Here is a 17,543-nt window from a genome sequence, read left to right on the forward strand (position 1 = left end):
AATGTTACTGAGGCTAAAAACTCCTTAAAACCTTCAATTGTGAACCAAAACTGTAATAATTGGTGTAAATGTGACTGGGTCACCAGTGAGTTCAGAGGCTACTGAGAGTTAAACAAACACTGTAAAATGAACATATAAATGGCAGAAATAGACATGAAAAGCAGTAGAAGTTGGTGGTTAGTTACTGATTTTTTACATGAGTCTGTACTTTGTTGCATTCTTTCGTAGAGATCTTGGTAATTTGTCCAAAAAATGATGCCCTCTGGTTTTACTTAACTTCTCTTTCTGCTTGTTGGCTCTCCCTAAACCCATTTATCTTTGCTTTGTGCATCCCTTCTGCCGGCTTTATTGGAGCTCTCCTTTTCTTCCTCGCACAGCGGGCTGGACCTGCCGCCAGTGGCTCGGCTGCGGAGCTCTTGGGAGAAACTGCCCAGTAAATATGCAAAGCTCTTCGGGGACCTGCAGGATGTCTTCGACCCGTCCAGGAACATGGCCAAGTACCGCAACGTTCTGAGCAGCCAGAGCATGCAGCCGCCCATCATCCCACTGTTCCCAGTGATTAAGAAGGACCTCACTTTTTTTCATGAAGGTAGAAGACCACAAACTAGCCTGTCTCATCAGGTCCTTTTTAAGGAAGCTGAAAATTGTTCCTTAAAGGCGACATGTCATCCTGTTCTGCGAATGTTGCCTACTTCCTTCTTCTCTTTAGTTCAGAATGTCAAACTCAGCCAGAAAATTTACTTCTGCTGAAAGTTTCTTGTTCTAAAATGTGACACAGAATCAGGTCAAAGCAAACAGACCTCTCCTTACTGACTTCCAATTTAAAAATGCTTTTGCTGACTCTGTTGAGAGTCAGCAGAGATTTTGTAATTCCAACACTAAAAATAAACAAATATCCAAATGTTGATCTGAAAAAAGAAGACAACAAATATTTGTACTCATTTGGCTGAAAGCTCACAGGATCCTTCTTGTGCTTGTCTTGTGTTCGTGCATGTGACCCTGTCCCTTCAGGCAATGACTCCAGCGTCGATGGCCTTGTGAACTTTGAGAAGCTGAGAATGATCGCAAAGGAGATCAGACACGTGGTGCGCATGACCTCGGCAAACATGGACCCCGCCCTCATGTTCAGACAGAGGTTGGTTACCAATACAAAAGCTCCTATTATCTTCCGTCACTTCTGATTTTATGAAGTTCCTTCACTATTTATATATTTTTTTTAATCGTAGTTATTTAAGTGTAAAACCTTCACAGGACGCAGGTAGTTTTCATAGTTTCACAAACTTTTCTTAGTAACTTGCTCATCCTGTTCCCTATCAGAGTAAAATAACAATAAATTCACAATTTATGAAAAATGTATTAGTTCTGCTTTGATTCTTAGCATATGTAGACCGTATAACTCCCCACCAAAAAACTTAAATATGTCATTTGTCTACATTACTTTTTACATTTCAGGTCTGTAATACATTTGACAGGTCTTTCATGTTACGATTCAAGAAAAAAAAGTCCCAAAACACTGAAAGATGAGATGACAAACTTGAAAACATTGCCTTCCGGAAGGCTGTGTGTGATATCGTTGAGCAATTTCAGGAATCTGGAGCAGCTTTAAGGGATTAAGCTCGACACCCGTGATCTTTGATCCTTCAGGGAGTAAAATATCAAGAGCAGTTACTCAACAACTGATATGTAGGCAGAGGGTTGTATTAAACATGCTCCACCTTCTGCCTCTTCAATATGAAGTCACTGTTATAAAATAAAGGTTGTTGAATCTAATATTTCTTAACAGATCAAATAATTTAAATGACATGATCTTAGTACTTGTATTTGTTGTAGAAGATCATATTTTTCCAACAATTTTGTACAAATATAAAGTTTTTTTGTCGAATATAGATAAACAAAATACAATATAAATCACTTTATGCTTTAATTTTACTTTATTTTTAATCCCTTCAGGCCAGTCATGTTCCAAGTCTGGCTTGTTGGCCAAATGCCTTCAAATTTTTACCAGCCATAGGCTCTTGTCATACTACCAATATTATGCAGCCTCCAGCACTCTTTAAGAACTTTGTGTACCATTTCTTACTTGTGATTGGCCGAATTATGTTATAAGCTTTTGAAAACCTATGATAACAACCAGATCTTCCAATAAAAAAATCGCAATAATTTTGATAAAAACATGTATTCAATGTATTTCTTTTTTATGTGACAAAATGAAAAATATCCCATTCTGAAAAAAAAGTTTAATAAAATGTCATTTTCACTTAATGTAACTAATAGGATTCAAAGGAATGCAGACTGAATGCTGACATGTATTCCCCTCACCATATCTATCCCTGCTTTAGGTGTTTATCATACTTAAAAGGTTGACTTATAAATTTCTGAATTTGAAGACACTATTTTTCCATAACTCTCCCTTTGGAGAGCTAAATGTAGTGGTAGGGAGGGGCCTTATTGCAAGAATTCAGATTCAGCCATAACAAGTATTTGAAAAGTTGCAAAGTTGACCTGAAATGCAAAAGTTTATGAAAATGAACCAGCAAGTGCATTAGGTTTGTTACCAGCTGCAGAATATTTCAAAAGTAACTTATCATTTTTTCATCATTTTATTATTGTCTCAGTATATCTAGTTTCAGCTTCAATTTTTGACAGCCTCTCCCCTTTGGAGACCGCAAATGTTGGCAAAAAGGGAAGCACATTTGTCATAGCTCCACCAGGAAAGCCTGGATCCCTCACCAATGGGATCAGGCACACACTCAAAGACCGGTCCAATCAATTTCCATTCGCTTCCCGTCTGCCTCACAGCTCTTTGTGTTTGCATCACATTCCTCTGCGGAATGGAACCACCTGAGAACACAAGGCATTGATTAAACCCAACTGAATGGGGAATTGATGCCAGCCAAAGTGTGTATTTGTATCACTCAGTTCTGTGTGTATTTATCACAGTCTGTCACTGCTGCAGTGCATGACTGCCCCCTGCAGACACTCTCTTCATACTACAATCTCCTGACATCTCAGAATACACCAAATTCATGTCCCATAAGATAGATATTTTACAAAATAAACCAACTTCCTGTGGTTGTGAGTCCACACAAAGTTCAGGTTGATGTGGGGAGATGTCAAATGTCTGGTGTCCTCACATCTCCAATCATGTCCTGTTTGTTTTTGGTGGCATGAACTTCACACGGTGTTGTCTCCTCCTCCTCCCCTCCTCCTCAAACCTTGAACTTGTGCTTAAGTCACACTTCAATCTTCACGCCTCTTGCTTGCAGGAAGAAGAGGTGGAAGAGTTTAGGGTAAGTTCGTTCTAGATTCCAGATTCCACCCTGTTTCAGCCTGAAACAGCAGAAACTCCACCCATCCTGCATCCCCACCGCCAAAATTCTCCGCATGACACCCCCTCCCGATCCACCCTGACCATTACTAAGTTTGTCTGCCTGTGCTTCTGTGTGATTAACCCTCCCATTCGCATTCACGACTATACTGAGAAGCATAACTGACCCCAGTTTGAGTCACATAACACTCACGAAAGCTATAACTTTATTGTAATTAAAGGTTCAAATGTTTCACTAAATGCATTTAAACTTAAATAAAAGAGAGAAAAAGACAGTCACAATATATTTTAAAATGCCTCATGGTTAGTTTAACCTCACGTGTCGTTTAAGCTTCGGAAAATGTGTGAATATTTTTATGGGTCCCTTTACGATAAAAATGTCTAAATAGTTTTTTCTTTTTTTTCTTGCCTTTTTATTTTGATAGTCCATTTCTAATCTTAGAATGAACTCTTGATAGCTATTACACTTTCTTTATGCAACTTAAAGTGTATAGTTGCTCATTTTTAAGCATATATATTGACCACATATGAAATGTTTCCGTCCTGCATTTCCCAAAAGAGAAGGAGAGCTGACCTGTAGCTTAATACTGATGGGAATGGTCTGTAGAGGCCATTAGAATCCATTAGAATAAAAGTTAGTGGGTAAAAAGAAAAAAAATACACTTTTGGGATTTGGAAAACACATTTTGTTGTTTAATATTATATATTTTTTATTTTATTTTTTTTAATTATTCTTAGAGGGGCTGTCTGATATTTTTTTTTCTTTGTCCAGTCCTAAAAGTATATATATATATATATATTTATATGTCTGTATATATATCTAACATTGCAATTCTAATAAATTTTACAATTTGTTAACATTTAAAAGAAAAAAAAGTTAGTTCTTTCTTTTATTTCTTGCATAGTTACATGAATATATGTGTATACATAATTTTTCTATCACATTTAAACTTTAAATATCTAAAGCAAAACAGAAGTTTAGCATCTTCAGCATCAACAGAAGCTATAAAATCATGCAGCACTCCTAAACCACCTCTAGACAGTTGTTGTTTTGTGGGTTTGTCTTGAGTAAAAAGCCTTACAAAGTGAAATACATTTTTATGTAACTATTTGACTGGAGTTTTGCGTTTTTATCTGCATCTGGCATAAATTACCCTTTGTTACATATGGTGCATCTCGTGTTTCCTAACCCTTTTTGCCTCCACCTGACAAAACGTGCTGCTGTTTGGAACTGTGATAGCATGGCACATTAGGGAGTGCTGCGTCCCTTCCTTCCAAATGCATGGTCCTGTTTTAAAATGTTGTCCTTTGAAAAACAAGTTTGTAAAGAAGTTGTTGTAATAAGTTTCAGACCTGTTTTAATGTATTTGCAGATCCACTGACTTGCATTTTGTTCTTTTCTCTTTTATTGTTTCTCTGCACGTCTATTTTTACCTCTGATCTCTTTTCTCCTCATTCCTATTTGTCATCACTTTAAACCTTTTTGTTGTCTATTATTGTCTTAATCTCTGCTTATGCACACCCCTTTCTCTTGTCTTTATTTCCTTTTTCATCAACTTGGCCTCATTTCCTAAAAAAAAAACCTACTTCCTTCACCTCCTTTCTTCGTTCTTCGTCCTCTATTGTCACCTCCTTTTTTTAGGTCTCTGAGTCAAGGCAGCACCAACTCCAATATGTTGGATGTGCAGGGCGGAGCACACAAGAAGCGAGTGCGCCGCAGTTCGCTTCTGAATGCCAAGAAACTGTATGAAGATGCTCAGATGGCCAGAAAGGTGAAGCAGTACCTTTCCAACCTCACCGTTGAGACGGATGAGGAGAAACACCAAATCATGTCATTGCAGTGCGAGCCGTCGTACAACACCTGTGAGTCCAGAACTGTCAAATGACTTGTTTCATGTTTACTAAAATATATAAGTGGACTACAAATGAGTGGATACCACTCATTGTGGGAAGAACATCTCTTTTAAAGTGTTTAATTCTCTAAAATAATTTAAGTAAAGTGGATTCATACAGTGTTTGTGTATTGTTTTAGGATGAAACATCCACATAGAAACACATCACTGGGATCGTGCATAGTCCAATTTTTGAGCAGACAATCTGATTATATTCAAGTCAGGCCTTCATCACTTTTATTTATTGGTGTTTATGTCGGCTTCATACATCAAATTCTGCCATCGACTGCTTGGAGGCTTATAATGAAAGTTAACCAGAACAGCAAGAACACTTTGATTGTTGTCTTATCTGTACAAGAACTCATCTTTGATGTTTGATCTTTATGGAAAGTTTTACTGAGAAGTTTTAATTATTTTAAAATTACATTTCTACCATTCAATCTTAACTGTTATTTTTTGAAATAATCCAACAACTATCTGCATATTTAGAAAATACGGAATCTGAACGGCCTCCCCCACCTTTTTTTACAGGTTTTCTGTGATAATGAGATCCACTATTCTAAAAACAAAATTTGCTTTCTCTTGATAATGTCAGAAATGATCCATTTATAATTTATTGATTGGATATTGTCAACATTTTTCTGAAGAACTGCTTTGTTTTGCTGCAGAAAATACCGAAAGTATTGTAGTGGGCTGAATTGGGCCGAGTCGCTGTTTTGATCCACTAATGTCCGGAGCTTATTGAAGCACCATGCAGAGACACTCGTGTCCTAGGTTCTGTTTGGGGGTTTAAGGAAACAAAGGTTTATGAGATGGAATTTAGCCGTTTGAGGAGCGTAGATCCAGTACTAAATTTAAAAAATAGACTTAAAAGCAATTTTGGGGGAGTGTTTTCCTCTGCTGTATAAAGAGACTTAAAACAGATAAGCTTGCAGCGCTCAGTGCAGGAAAGGAAGAGAGGGGCGTTACAGTAGGCTATATTCTTGTTATCAAGAGAAAACAAATTTTATTTTCTCCTGATAATGAGATAGTGGATCTCATTATCATGAGCATTATCATAAGAAAACAATTTAAAAAAAAATTATTATTTTTTTTGTCTTGGTTAAAGGGTTAAGGAAATCAGTATTGATTTAACTCTTTCTTGTTTTATTTCTCTTTTGTTATTAAATGTCGATTTGTGTTTTTAAAGAGTGATTTATAATTTACTACCAAAATGTTACTATACTGAATGTCTGATATCACAAAACGCATCATCATAAATTGAATCTGCATCCCTTGCTTTCGCACTCAGTGAGTAAGAACTTGAACGAGAGGCGTCCCACTAAGTCGAACATGTCTCCGGTGTCTCTTCGGTCAGCTCTGCAGTCTGGGAAAACTCAGAACAGAGTGTCCCAAGTCCTTCAGGTCCAAGTTCCATTGAACCCTCTACGGAAGAAGAGCCTCGCTAAAGACAATGGTACACCCAGTGAGTACATCTGAAATCTCCTTCCCTTCTGGTTTCTTACGATCCAAAATAACAACTGACTGAAGGATAAATAAGTAATGAAGTTATTAAATAAGCTGTTTAAATATGTAGAGTCATATTTTTCTCTTTTTTTGCCATCTTTTAGCCTCCAGCTCTCCTCAGGTGGTAAAGAAACCTCCAGTGAACTCAGACGACTGGATTACAAAAAGGCCGTCAGACGACACCATCTCCAACATCTCATCTCTTCACTCCAGCCCCTCCTTGTCTTGTCAGAATTCACCACTAAAAGGTTGGTTTTAGAAAGCTTTTCTATCTACAAAGGATGCTAATTCCACACTTATTTGTTGACTTCTACCAAGATAAAATGTTATTTATATGCAGTAGTTTTTTAATTTGAAATGTTTGTATTTTTTTTAGCTGGATTGGCAAAGTCCCAGAACTCCAGTCAGATGAACCTATCAGGATCTTCATCGTCGCTGACGAGTGACGCCAGCACAAAGACCGGCACCGTCAGCCTGCGAAGCTTCGGAATAGGTGGGGCACTCCTCCACAAGAGGATCCTGCAGATGACCAGGCAGCACGACAGGGAGATGGAGGGAAAGCTGGAGGAAAATCCAGAAAAGGAGAGGCAGGAGACAGAGGCAGGATGGAGTTTTGAGAGGAGTGGAAGACCACGGCAGACAAAGAGACAGAGAGTTCACACAAATGCAGGGTTCACGCCGATGAAGGCAAGAGAAGAAAGTGGAACACAGAAAAGTAGAGAGGAGCACTTGGGGGTTTCTTCTGCTCCACAAGGGCCAGAACTCAAACCGACTCCCCCCAAGCCCCAAATCCTCAAACCCCCATCGGAGTTTACCATCAGAAAGAGGCTGATGTCACCGTTCAGAGCGCTGAGAGAAAGGAGTCAGTCCAGGGAGAGGCTGCATCCTAACAGGGAGGAGGGAGCAGAGAGGAGAACTCAGGATGAGACACAAGAACAGGCAGAGCAGGAAGCCAGGAGCTCAGCTAGCTCCGCCCCTTTCCTCTGCCTTTGCAGAAACAGACATGCACGGAGGAAGACAGTCTGAGTTCTTTAATGTATGATTTCAGATGACTCTTTGTTGAGAATGTCTTCCAAGATGAGCTTTAGTTTCTTCAAAAAATGTGTTTATTTAAAGACGATTAGGGAGAGAAACTGCATTCTGTCTGAGGGTGCCAAAACCATTCTCCGTTCTTTTGGAGAATCTTGACATTTTGTTGTTATTGTTGAAAAATATGAAACTTGCTCAAATTTAAATGAAAATTATTATAAAACACCTGGAATTGAATGTTCACAGAATTTGATGTCATTGTTAATGTTGGAAACTTTAAGCTTTGTTTTCAAGCTGCTGCTTTCAGGGACTAAGTTCACTTTGTTCCTTTGAAGTTTTGTTTTTTCTGCAAGTTTTTGATATAAAGTTCAAATAACAGTTGATGATTTTCACACATTTTTACTTCATCTGCTGCATCGTGCAGGTTAAACTGGTCAGTTAAAAAAATGAGAAAATGCTAATGGAGTTCACTTGTACTTAAACTAATGAGAGCAGATCTTATTCTTATTATTTTTTATGTGTTTATTTTTTGCACTTAGACAACATATTGCAAAAAAAAAAAAAGAAAACGCGTATAAAAATACATAAAAAGTACGTACAGAAAAATGAAAAAAATACATATGGGTTTATATTAGAGCCTCTACCCCTAATAAAACTGTAAACTTGACATAAAATACAATTAAACAATTTTATACATTCACATTTATGCACTTTACATTATTTGGAGTGCAGGTACTGTATAGTATAATACAAGTGTCATTACCAAATCAATTCCATTCACAAGTTTACTATTCAATTTGATTTGATGTAGATGCTTTTTTCAAAAGATTTGTATTAAAAAAAAACGTTTTTTACATAATAAATGTTTTTTAAACTAAAGAAAAGTGAAGTTTTAATAAAAAAGAATAAATATTGCAATACATTACTTTAAAATTAATGTTGTTTTTTGCCTGAGAAAATTACATTACACAAAAATGTAATCACAAATTTAATGAAATACATTTGTAGAGTCTTTGAAAAAGAAAAAGGAAACGTATTTAAATGTATTTATTGAATTTGGGCAAACATCTATACTGATTAGATTAAAACAGTTTTTAAATTCATTTTCTTTTTTTGTCCATCCCCTAAGTTTCCCCTCTTTCAGCATCTAGACTTCCTTCTGTTTCATGTGGTAACATATTCAACGTTCTTTTCATCAGGCTACTCCCTCCTTCCACCTGGAAAAGCGGACAACCTATCAGACTCGAGTCACAGTGAGATCTCCTCGCGCTCGAGCATCTGCTCTGTGGACTCTGTGCCGGCCCCCGGGCCCGACGAGCGATGCAGCAGAACCTGCACGGGAACTTCCACCACCGCTCCATTGACTACGACAGGTGCAGCTGTTGCTGAGAGCTCAGCGGCGTCGCATCCACACATAAATGCAGACTACAGTCAGCCCAGCACAAGGTAAGAGTTGATATCAGTTCATTTTTTGTGTCCGTCTCCTTGATATATAAATATAACGGTCCAACATTTTCTCCCGTGTGGGCTAAACAGTTCACAGTAAAGCATTTTCTTCCCTCATTGATCCACCTTGCCACAGAAAGACCTCCAGTACACCATCTGGTATCTTTCTTTTTTTTTCATTATATCCTCCTGCTGCTTTCCAATTATGCCTCTTCCTTATTAAAACTCCAGTAACAGGAAATCGTAAAAATTAACAGCCTTTTATTAGCATCTCAGATTTACTGCCGCCTCCCTTTAGCCATGGACACAGTAACAGCTTTTTAATATGGCTGAATAAACAGCTCAGCTTTATACTGTCTGCTGTTTGTTTATTGTTCCTCTATGATCAGGCTACTTTTTCTCATAAAACAGAAGCTTAAACATCTTATTTCAGGTGTTCTATCACCGCAGCAGCCTTGGTGTATAACGCCAACTTGATTTTTATGGTGTGTCTTGGTTTCATTGATTGGCTTCTTTGTCCTGTAAAGAGGCTGGCGATGAATCAAACTGGTACTTTAGCTGAAGAGAGGTTTCAAGGTTTGACCTCTGAAGGTCACCGCTTGAGATTTTGGAGGATGTCATCTTTGCAGAACTCAATTTAGCCAGATGTCTTTGCTAAATAAAGATTTGTTGGGGACTCTTTGACCTCCTAGAATTCCTTCTTTTGGCACCTCAAGTCCACAAATTTTTCAAACTGCGTTTTTTTTTTTTTTTTTCCTCCTTATTCACAATGATTTGAATTGAGATTTACTCAGAAATGCAAGTTTAAGCTTAATTTTCTTTATCAATATCCCCCTTCATTAGAAAAAATGCCATCAAAAGATTTTGAAAGCACCAAAAATATGATTCTCTTCAAGTGGATCTTTCACATTTTTACTACTTTTTCCTATTTAACCAAAAGAAACTGGACTAAAGCATTATTAAATCATAAGGTTTCTCTCTTCTTTAAAAATTGACTGCTTTTAAAGACCCAACAACATTTAATGGACAATATTCACAAACTTTATTTGATTTTCATTTATAGTATAGCTGGAATAATGAAAAACAACTATTTATTACTCGTAATTGCCCTTTACTGGAGTTTATTTTTTGGATCAATATTCACTTTGTCCAAAATTCACTACATTTTTGAAGTATGGAAGAAATAATTTTGAAAATAGAATATGCATTTTTGTTTAGTAGTCTTTCGGTCTTGTGGATTATACCTTTACAAATTTTACATTGTAATAAATTCAGAATATGCTTTCCGACTAAGCTGATGGTTGATAATGAGTCCAAGGAACTTTGTTTTACAAAAAAGTAATTTTTCTTTACCATCAAATAATTGTATCATTTGATTTATCTGTACCAAAAACCATAAATATTGGGTTTTTTTCCATTTAAAAATAACTTTTTGGCCTCCAAACAATCTTTAAACAGTGTAAATGTGATTATCTCAAAACACAAGAACAATCAAGCTTCAATTAACTGGTCACAGTGCTGGGATGAAAATTTAAAGACCCAGTTCAATGAAAAAAAAAATGTTTTTGGTGGTTTTAACACATTCTTGTTGCATCTTCCTCATGATGGAGGACATATGCAAAAAAATCTAAGAATAAAACTGTTTCTGAATATTACTTTATTCAAATCATGGTGGATCAGGCGCAGATGAAAACTGGTGGTTTGAAAAAGTTTAGGTTTGTGACGCAACAACAGCTGTGGGCGTGGCCAAAATGTCCCTTCTCTGCTACAATTCTGATGTATCCAAACGCAGACAAATAGATCAATTAATTTATTGTATCAATTTTTTTTTTTTTTGCTACACTAATGTTAGCTTGGGCTTGTGAGTTGGTGTAAGCTAGTGGGACACAACAAAGTGCTTCTGGGAAATTAGTAAGGCTTACTTCCATGCCAGCCGTTCCGCCCACAACCCAAAAGCAAATTTCTAATAAGCTCCTGCTGTTCTGTAGAAAATATGACACAGGCTTTTTGATTTTAGCTAAAAAAAGCAGTATAATATAATCAAAATAGCACTGGGAACAATTTTACAACATAAAAAAATATAGTTTGAGTGGGACTTATGCGATGTGTAATGCAGTTTTTTGAGGTTTTCAAAGCAGCAAAGAAGAAAATGTCCATCAAGTTTCAAGCTATAATTCTCTTGGTTCTTTTATTGGTTGAGCAAATAATTGATTCTCCCAAAAATCTTCTGTAGCTAGGACTTTGTGACTATTTTATTTGTGATTTGACTCATCTATCAAATGCCATGATTCTTGGTTCATTTCTGTTTTTTCTGTGTTTTTACATGTGACCAGATGTTTTATCCAAACCTCTTAACGTTAATAGCAATGGCTTTAGTGTTTTCTAAAACGGAATCTCTGTATTTGCAGTAGTTCTTCGTCACTAGCACGAGGACACGCACCACGAGCTTGTAACTTCACCCCTTCCCTCTCTACGGAGGAGCTAACGCCAGACCTCACCTCCCTGGACTCGGTAGCAGACAGCGGCCGAGGCAGCTGGACGTCCTGCTCCTCCAACTCCCACGAATCCTTCCAGAGCTACCCCACCTCCTCCTGCCGGCCCTGGGACCACGGCATCTATGGCCACCCGCTCTCTCTACCGCACACGCACTTGGGCAGCTTCAAGCACCCCGCCAGGCCGGCGGCAGAGACGGAGGCCGCCAGGCCCGCGTGGGCCGGCGAAGACCCAAAGCAGAACTCTAGAGACTCCGGCTCAGATCAGTCCGCTCCGCACAGCTGGGCGTCCTCCAGCTCCATATCGGACAACTATGAGGGGAATTATGGGACAGTAAAGAGGCGAATCCCGGAGCACCCCTCCTCACCTGCCAACGAGGAAGGAGCGCAAAGCACAGACTCCGCCTACAAAACGGTGACATCAAGCACAGAAAAAGGCCTGATAGGTGAGGGGAAAGGCAGCAAGATTTGAAAAATAATAACAGCAATTAAGGCTACCTTTGTTGTAAATAAAAAAAAGGATTTAGATCAAACATTTATTTATTTGTTTAATTACTTCTCCAGCATAAATCCCTAAATTAAGTTAATTTAAGAGGAATTATTGCAGATTTGTTTACCCTTTTGTTTAAAGGAGCATCCCAGATTACCTCCCAGTTCTATATTCATATAGAGTATTAATAACAAACAGTTGTGTTTTGAGTTTAGTGGCCACATGAAATTGTTGTTTCTATATAAAGGTGCTCATCCTCTGCCAAATCACTGATCATATTTTGGTCACATTAGCTCACAGCTTGCCTCACTTTACTTGTTAGATTTTTTTCATTTTGCACTAATGAATGTTTTTAAGTTTATGGCTGTTGATCAGACAGATACAACTCTAGAAGGTTGTATTTCTGCTCGGCAGCCAACCATCACATTATTTTTACCCTTTTATTTTTCAACATTTTGGTGCATGTAAAGCTTCATGTTGTGTGTAAAACATCACATTTATTTAATTTTTATTTCTTTTTGTTCCTTTTTTCTTCTCACTCCACTTCCCTTCCCCACCTCTTAAATTCCTTTACTCCATCCTCTTTGGTGCCGTCCATCCCTCCATTTAGTGTACTGTGTCACCTCCCCCACAAAGGATGAGCGTTACCGAGCTCCCCCTCCCACCCCTCCAGGCTACCAGGGTCTGGCTTTGGGGGATCTGGGCCTCACCGACGGAGTTGTGGGAGGGCCGGGAGGTCTGGTCCCCCGGCCTCCTCACCTCAAACCTCCAGACTACAGCGTGGCTGTGCAGAGGAGCAGACTCCTGCAGAGCCCCGGAGCCGCTGACGGTCTGGCGGAGGCACGAAGGGTTCAGCTCCAGCACCAAGACTCCCGGACCTCCCTCTCCAAACAGCACCTCCACAGACCGCCCAGCAGCTGCTGCCCGACCCAAGATCTGGCTGATAGTGAGGACGGTGAGATGCAGTCGTGTGTTATCCTGTCATGTAGGAACTCTTACCGTCTTTAGATAAATTCATTCCAGAAACTTCCAAAAAATTGTGTTTAGTGACTATATTTGCTAACTAAATTATAAGAACAATGCCTCCAATATTTAGATAGAGGTCAAATTATATAATTATAAGTGTCTTGATTAATTTGTTAATTAATAAACAACTTATAAAATTACACCTAAACTTTTATTCTGTTGTAAAGAGTTAAACATTTTTGGGATTTACACAGCAAAATATTTCTCTTCTTTCCAGACAGAATCTTTTGTCTAGTGTGTAAATACAAAATGAAAAAATGACTAAATAAAATAGGTCCAGTTGTGCTGATTAAAATATACCAAATAAACAAGCAGGTTGTCTTTCAGATTGAAAATACAGAAAATTCAATCGTAGACAAAAACTGCATATTTTGTTCTAAATGTACAATTTTGTGAGTGATTTAATATTGGGATTATTTGCACATAATAAGTGGCTGGCAAATACTGTTACTAAAAGAAAAAAATAAATCACGATTCATTTTTTTCCAGATTTGCAATTAATTAGATTTTTTTTATCAATTCCCGGCCCTATATTTATATGTGTGGAATAATGTTTTTTTTTTTAATCAAATTTTCACTGTTCAGTTTTATTGAATCGGTAAATAATGTGGATGTTACGTTATGTGAAGTTTATTTACTCCGAATGTGTTTTTTCTGTTAGTTTAATTTGATTCATGAAAGTTTTGCCTTAGATTAGAATAAATAAAAAATTATTTAAAGAGTTTTTTATAACTAAAAATGTGGTTTTAGAAGGAATATTTGTCGAAGAATAATTGAACAATTTGTGTTGAATTAGAAATCCAGTCAAATGCAAAGTTTGTATGAAAATGAGGTAGTTTGGCAGTGAATTCCATCCCTGTAAACCCCATTAATCCAAACTTTTCTCAGTGTTTAATGAGCAGAAATGCCTGAGCCTCAAAGTAGAACCATAATCATTAGGTCATTTTTAAAATGAATAATTATATCCTTATCGTAATGATCACTACGCCCACTGAGAAAGCACTGATTACAGACTGTATTGCCCCCTCTGGCTGCCATCAGAATTGCAGACCTTCAAATGACTTAATTAAAATGAGATTGCACTCTTTTGTCTCCTGTCATCTCCAGACGAACAAGTTTCAGCGGTCTAGACACGGATGTGACTGTCATACCTGGACCAAGTCACCCCCACCCACCAGGCATTGGACTAAACACGATGCCTGTCACGGTCGCACATCAGAGCACAGTTTTCAGGCCCCGCCCACAAACCAGCGGACCTCCCTGCCTCCCAGGATCCTTTTTAGGCTCATTTTTCAATCAAAGATTTTCAAAAAAATAAGGAAACTTTTGCAAAATGTGAGAAAATTAGATTTAATCTGACAAAAGAAGGAAAAGAGTGATAGTAATCAAGCATGTACCTCCATTTCTACATATGAAGCTCACCTGTCAGAAAAGGTTTCATAGTCTTTTTACATTTTAAATGGAAACCCCGTGAATTTTCCCATCTTTTTTATCTAATCTGTGAGGGTTTTTTCTAATAAAAACAGCAGAAAATCTGCTTTTAAAGTATCGATTTTTTTCTTGGCATAAAATAAGACGAATGTAAGCAACTGGAGGAGGAAATGCCTCAGTTGTAGGTTGCAACTTCCAGGAAAATGCATAAATACAAAGTGGATATGAAGTCACAAAGCCCTCTGGAGCCACAAAAAGTCTTTTTAATCCCTTTTTATGTAGTGAATAGAAAGAAATGTCCCCCCTGAAGAAATGGAAGGCGCTCCTGCGTCTTTTTAGCACTTACTTTGCTTTGCTTACCTTGACAGAAAAACGACAAACGGCGTCTCTCGGGCAGTTTCCGCCTGTCGTGTGAGCTACTTTAGCGGCATGCTGCCTCCTATAAAATCTGTATAATAACTTGTTTTTAATGAGCTGAAGAACAAATGCCTCACTGCTGCCCCACAGAGTCAAACGCGTGCGGTTATTTTATTGCAGCAGCTGTAATAAATGATAAATTAGCACTGTGTGGTGGCGCCATGTGCATGCACATACACCAAAACGTTAGCCGCTGTGCAAAAAAGTCAGAACAGTGTTTACGCCAATGCTTACACGTTTTTGTTTACAGTGTTTATTAGACTAGTAGTTTGTAGAATTACAAGCCTGCAAGTGTCGTGGTAAATTTCAGGAATATGCAGATGCAGCAGTCACCTCTCATGTCCATTTGTGCTTCCTGTTTGACAATGCAGCAACTGACGTCCGGCCTGCATCTCCATTCAAATATTTTATCAATTTTTAAAAAAAAGATTTGTGCGTTCAGGTAGAAAAGATTTCCCTGTTTGTGTTTTAATTTGGGACAAACTGGAATCATGTGATCTTCCCTTCTGCTCTCCTGTTTTTTTTTTTTGTCACACACAGACTTGAAATAATTGATGCTAATATATATATATACTTGGCATGTAAATGAATTTATACATATATTTTTGCTGTTTTCTGCCATAAATTAATGCTAAATGATTATCTGTAGATGAGAGAAGGTAGTCCTCTGTAAAGGCTATTTTTTTGAATATTTTGTTACAAGCTAAAGAAATATATATCCAAGGTTGTGATTGCCCTGTGACTGGTGTGGGGCAGGAGTCTTTCCAGAAATTTGTGTTAGTTTTTGTCATTTTTTGAATGACGCGTTTTTGGCTCTCGCTCTCCTATTATTTCTGCTGTTCATGTGTTTTTGGTGCTGTTTGTGGTGTGATTCTGGTGACTTTTATGAAAAATCTTCAAATTCAGTTATTTTTCTAGGATTTATTGGCAGATTTCCTCTTTAGCTAGCAGAAAGTGGATCATCCAGGATGACTTGAAGGAGTTTTTAAGGCCATCCTGCCTGCTTTGGTTCCCTTTTTATTCCTCTTTTGTCAACTCAGCTCACATTAGAATGAAACCCCGCCCTTTTCGTTATGTTTTTTGCCCCTCGGGCTTCTGGATTTTTGTCGACTCATCAGCTTCTACTTTGACCTTTACCTCATCTTTTTCTTCTTGCCAGTGAAATCCTAAAAACTGACTCAGACAGTGACGAGAAACTGATTTTGCACAACTCTCTTCTTTATTTTGTCGGTGATAAATCAGTATTAAAACATTGCGTTTAGTGTTTTTTTTTCTTTCTTTACCTGCATAAAATCTTGAATTTGCAGCAAAAAAATCTATTTTTTGTTTAAATTTTGAGATAAAACTCCAAATCCCCTACAAGTTATAGTTTATTTACTCCTCACACTTTTATTACTTTGTTTTATCCTCCTTCAAAGCTTTTCTTTTGTTTACTGAATACAGCCAAGAACAACGTGTTTCCAGGAACGACCTCTCTCGTCCAAAAATGTGCCGCCCCTTTTGGTCTGGTTGTTTCTGGCCTCTCCTCCTCCTCTTCCTCCTCTCCTGACAGGTTTCCTGGAATGCAATAAGAGAGATATGAATGTGTTTTTGTGTAGATATTTCTTTTGGCATTACAGCAGAAATGCACAACAATAAGCTTAAATGTGGTGAGTGAGCTGCACAATCTGTACAAAGAGGTATTAACTCAGTCTGTGGCTTCAAGTTTGCTTTTGTCTCACACATGTAGCTGTTGTAACTTATGTCTTTTAGAAAGACAACATGATTTTGCCCGTACGCTTTTTATGTATTTTTTACAAGTGATTGTAAATAGTTGTTATATTTTGTTTAAGAGAATGTTTAAAAAAAAGGAATGAATACCTTTTATTTCTCTGAGTCTACTGATATGAATTTAGACAATGAATAAAAACATCAAACGGTACTCATTTGGTGTGTGTTTGTTGAGATTGTGGTGTAATTGTTGGTGTTGACACATAAAGGAGGAGCCTGATCCTTCTGCTGCTGTCAGCACTTTATCAAATCAGATCAGAAGCTGCAAGGCTTCACGCTGCGTCCAAGGTCGGCCTCCTTTTATTACCCATGTGAGGTTTACTGTCATGTTGACAGGAAACCGGAATGACCTGAGTGTGCAGCAACATCCCCTCAATCCCATGCAGAAATGTCCTGTTAACCCATTTTGAGAAGGCTTTTTGAGTATTTTTGTCTACATACTTTTTTTTGTAAGATGACTGACTTACTCCTGTGAAGTTGGACATTAAACAACGTTCATGTACGTTCAAGCGGCAACTGTCAATCAAAAGTTTATGTAAATGCACATTTTCATGTCCAAAACTCTCATGTTCACACGCAGCTACACAAGATTTTACGACTATTTTTGGGCGTACGAAACATTGAAAGCATGTAGCCATGTCAGGTACTTGGATTTGGTTTATGTGCTGAATCCAAACACAAAAATAAGCCTGAGGATGTCTACTTTTGTTTTTCAA

General features: G+C 37.8%; 1 protein-coding gene across 9 annotated transcripts in view; it reads left to right on the forward strand.

The window, feature by feature from the left end:
- The window catches only part of rapgef6 (Rap guanine nucleotide exchange factor (GEF) 6), a 122,455-nt gene extending 105,477 nt beyond the window's left edge, over positions 1–16,978 (forward strand). For 4 of the 9 annotated variants that reach the window (XM_024266552.2, XM_024266555.2, XM_036215222.1 and 1 more), the window contains 11 exons: positions 378–589; positions 1,012–1,135; positions 3,267–3,290; positions 4,971–5,191; positions 6,512–6,685; positions 6,831–6,974; positions 7,103–7,219; positions 8,955–9,201; positions 11,610–12,139; positions 12,794–13,138; positions 14,317–16,978. In XM_024266552.2, the coding sequence (XP_024122320.1) occupies positions 378–589; positions 1,012–1,135; positions 3,267–3,290; positions 4,971–5,191; positions 6,512–6,685; positions 6,831–6,974; positions 7,103–7,219; positions 8,955–9,201; positions 11,610–12,139; positions 12,794–13,138; positions 14,317–14,339 (2,161 nt within the window). In that variant the 3' untranslated portion in view covers positions 14,340–16,978. The remainder of the gene's footprint in view (positions 1–377; positions 590–1,011; positions 1,136–3,266; positions 3,291–4,970; positions 5,192–6,511; positions 6,686–6,830; positions 6,975–7,102; positions 7,220–8,954; positions 9,202–11,609; positions 12,140–12,793; positions 13,139–14,316) is intronic. The other 5 variants (XM_024266556.2, XM_024266557.2, XM_036215220.1 and 2 more) reach the window with 4 other exon arrangements.
- Positions 16,979–17,543: the final 565 nt, after the last annotated feature.

This window comes from Oryzias melastigma, linkage group LG14 (assembly GCF_002922805.2).
Source record: "Oryzias melastigma strain HK-1 linkage group LG14, ASM292280v2, whole genome shotgun sequence".
Taxonomy (NCBI): domain Eukaryota; kingdom Metazoa; phylum Chordata; class Actinopteri; order Beloniformes; family Adrianichthyidae; genus Oryzias; species Oryzias melastigma.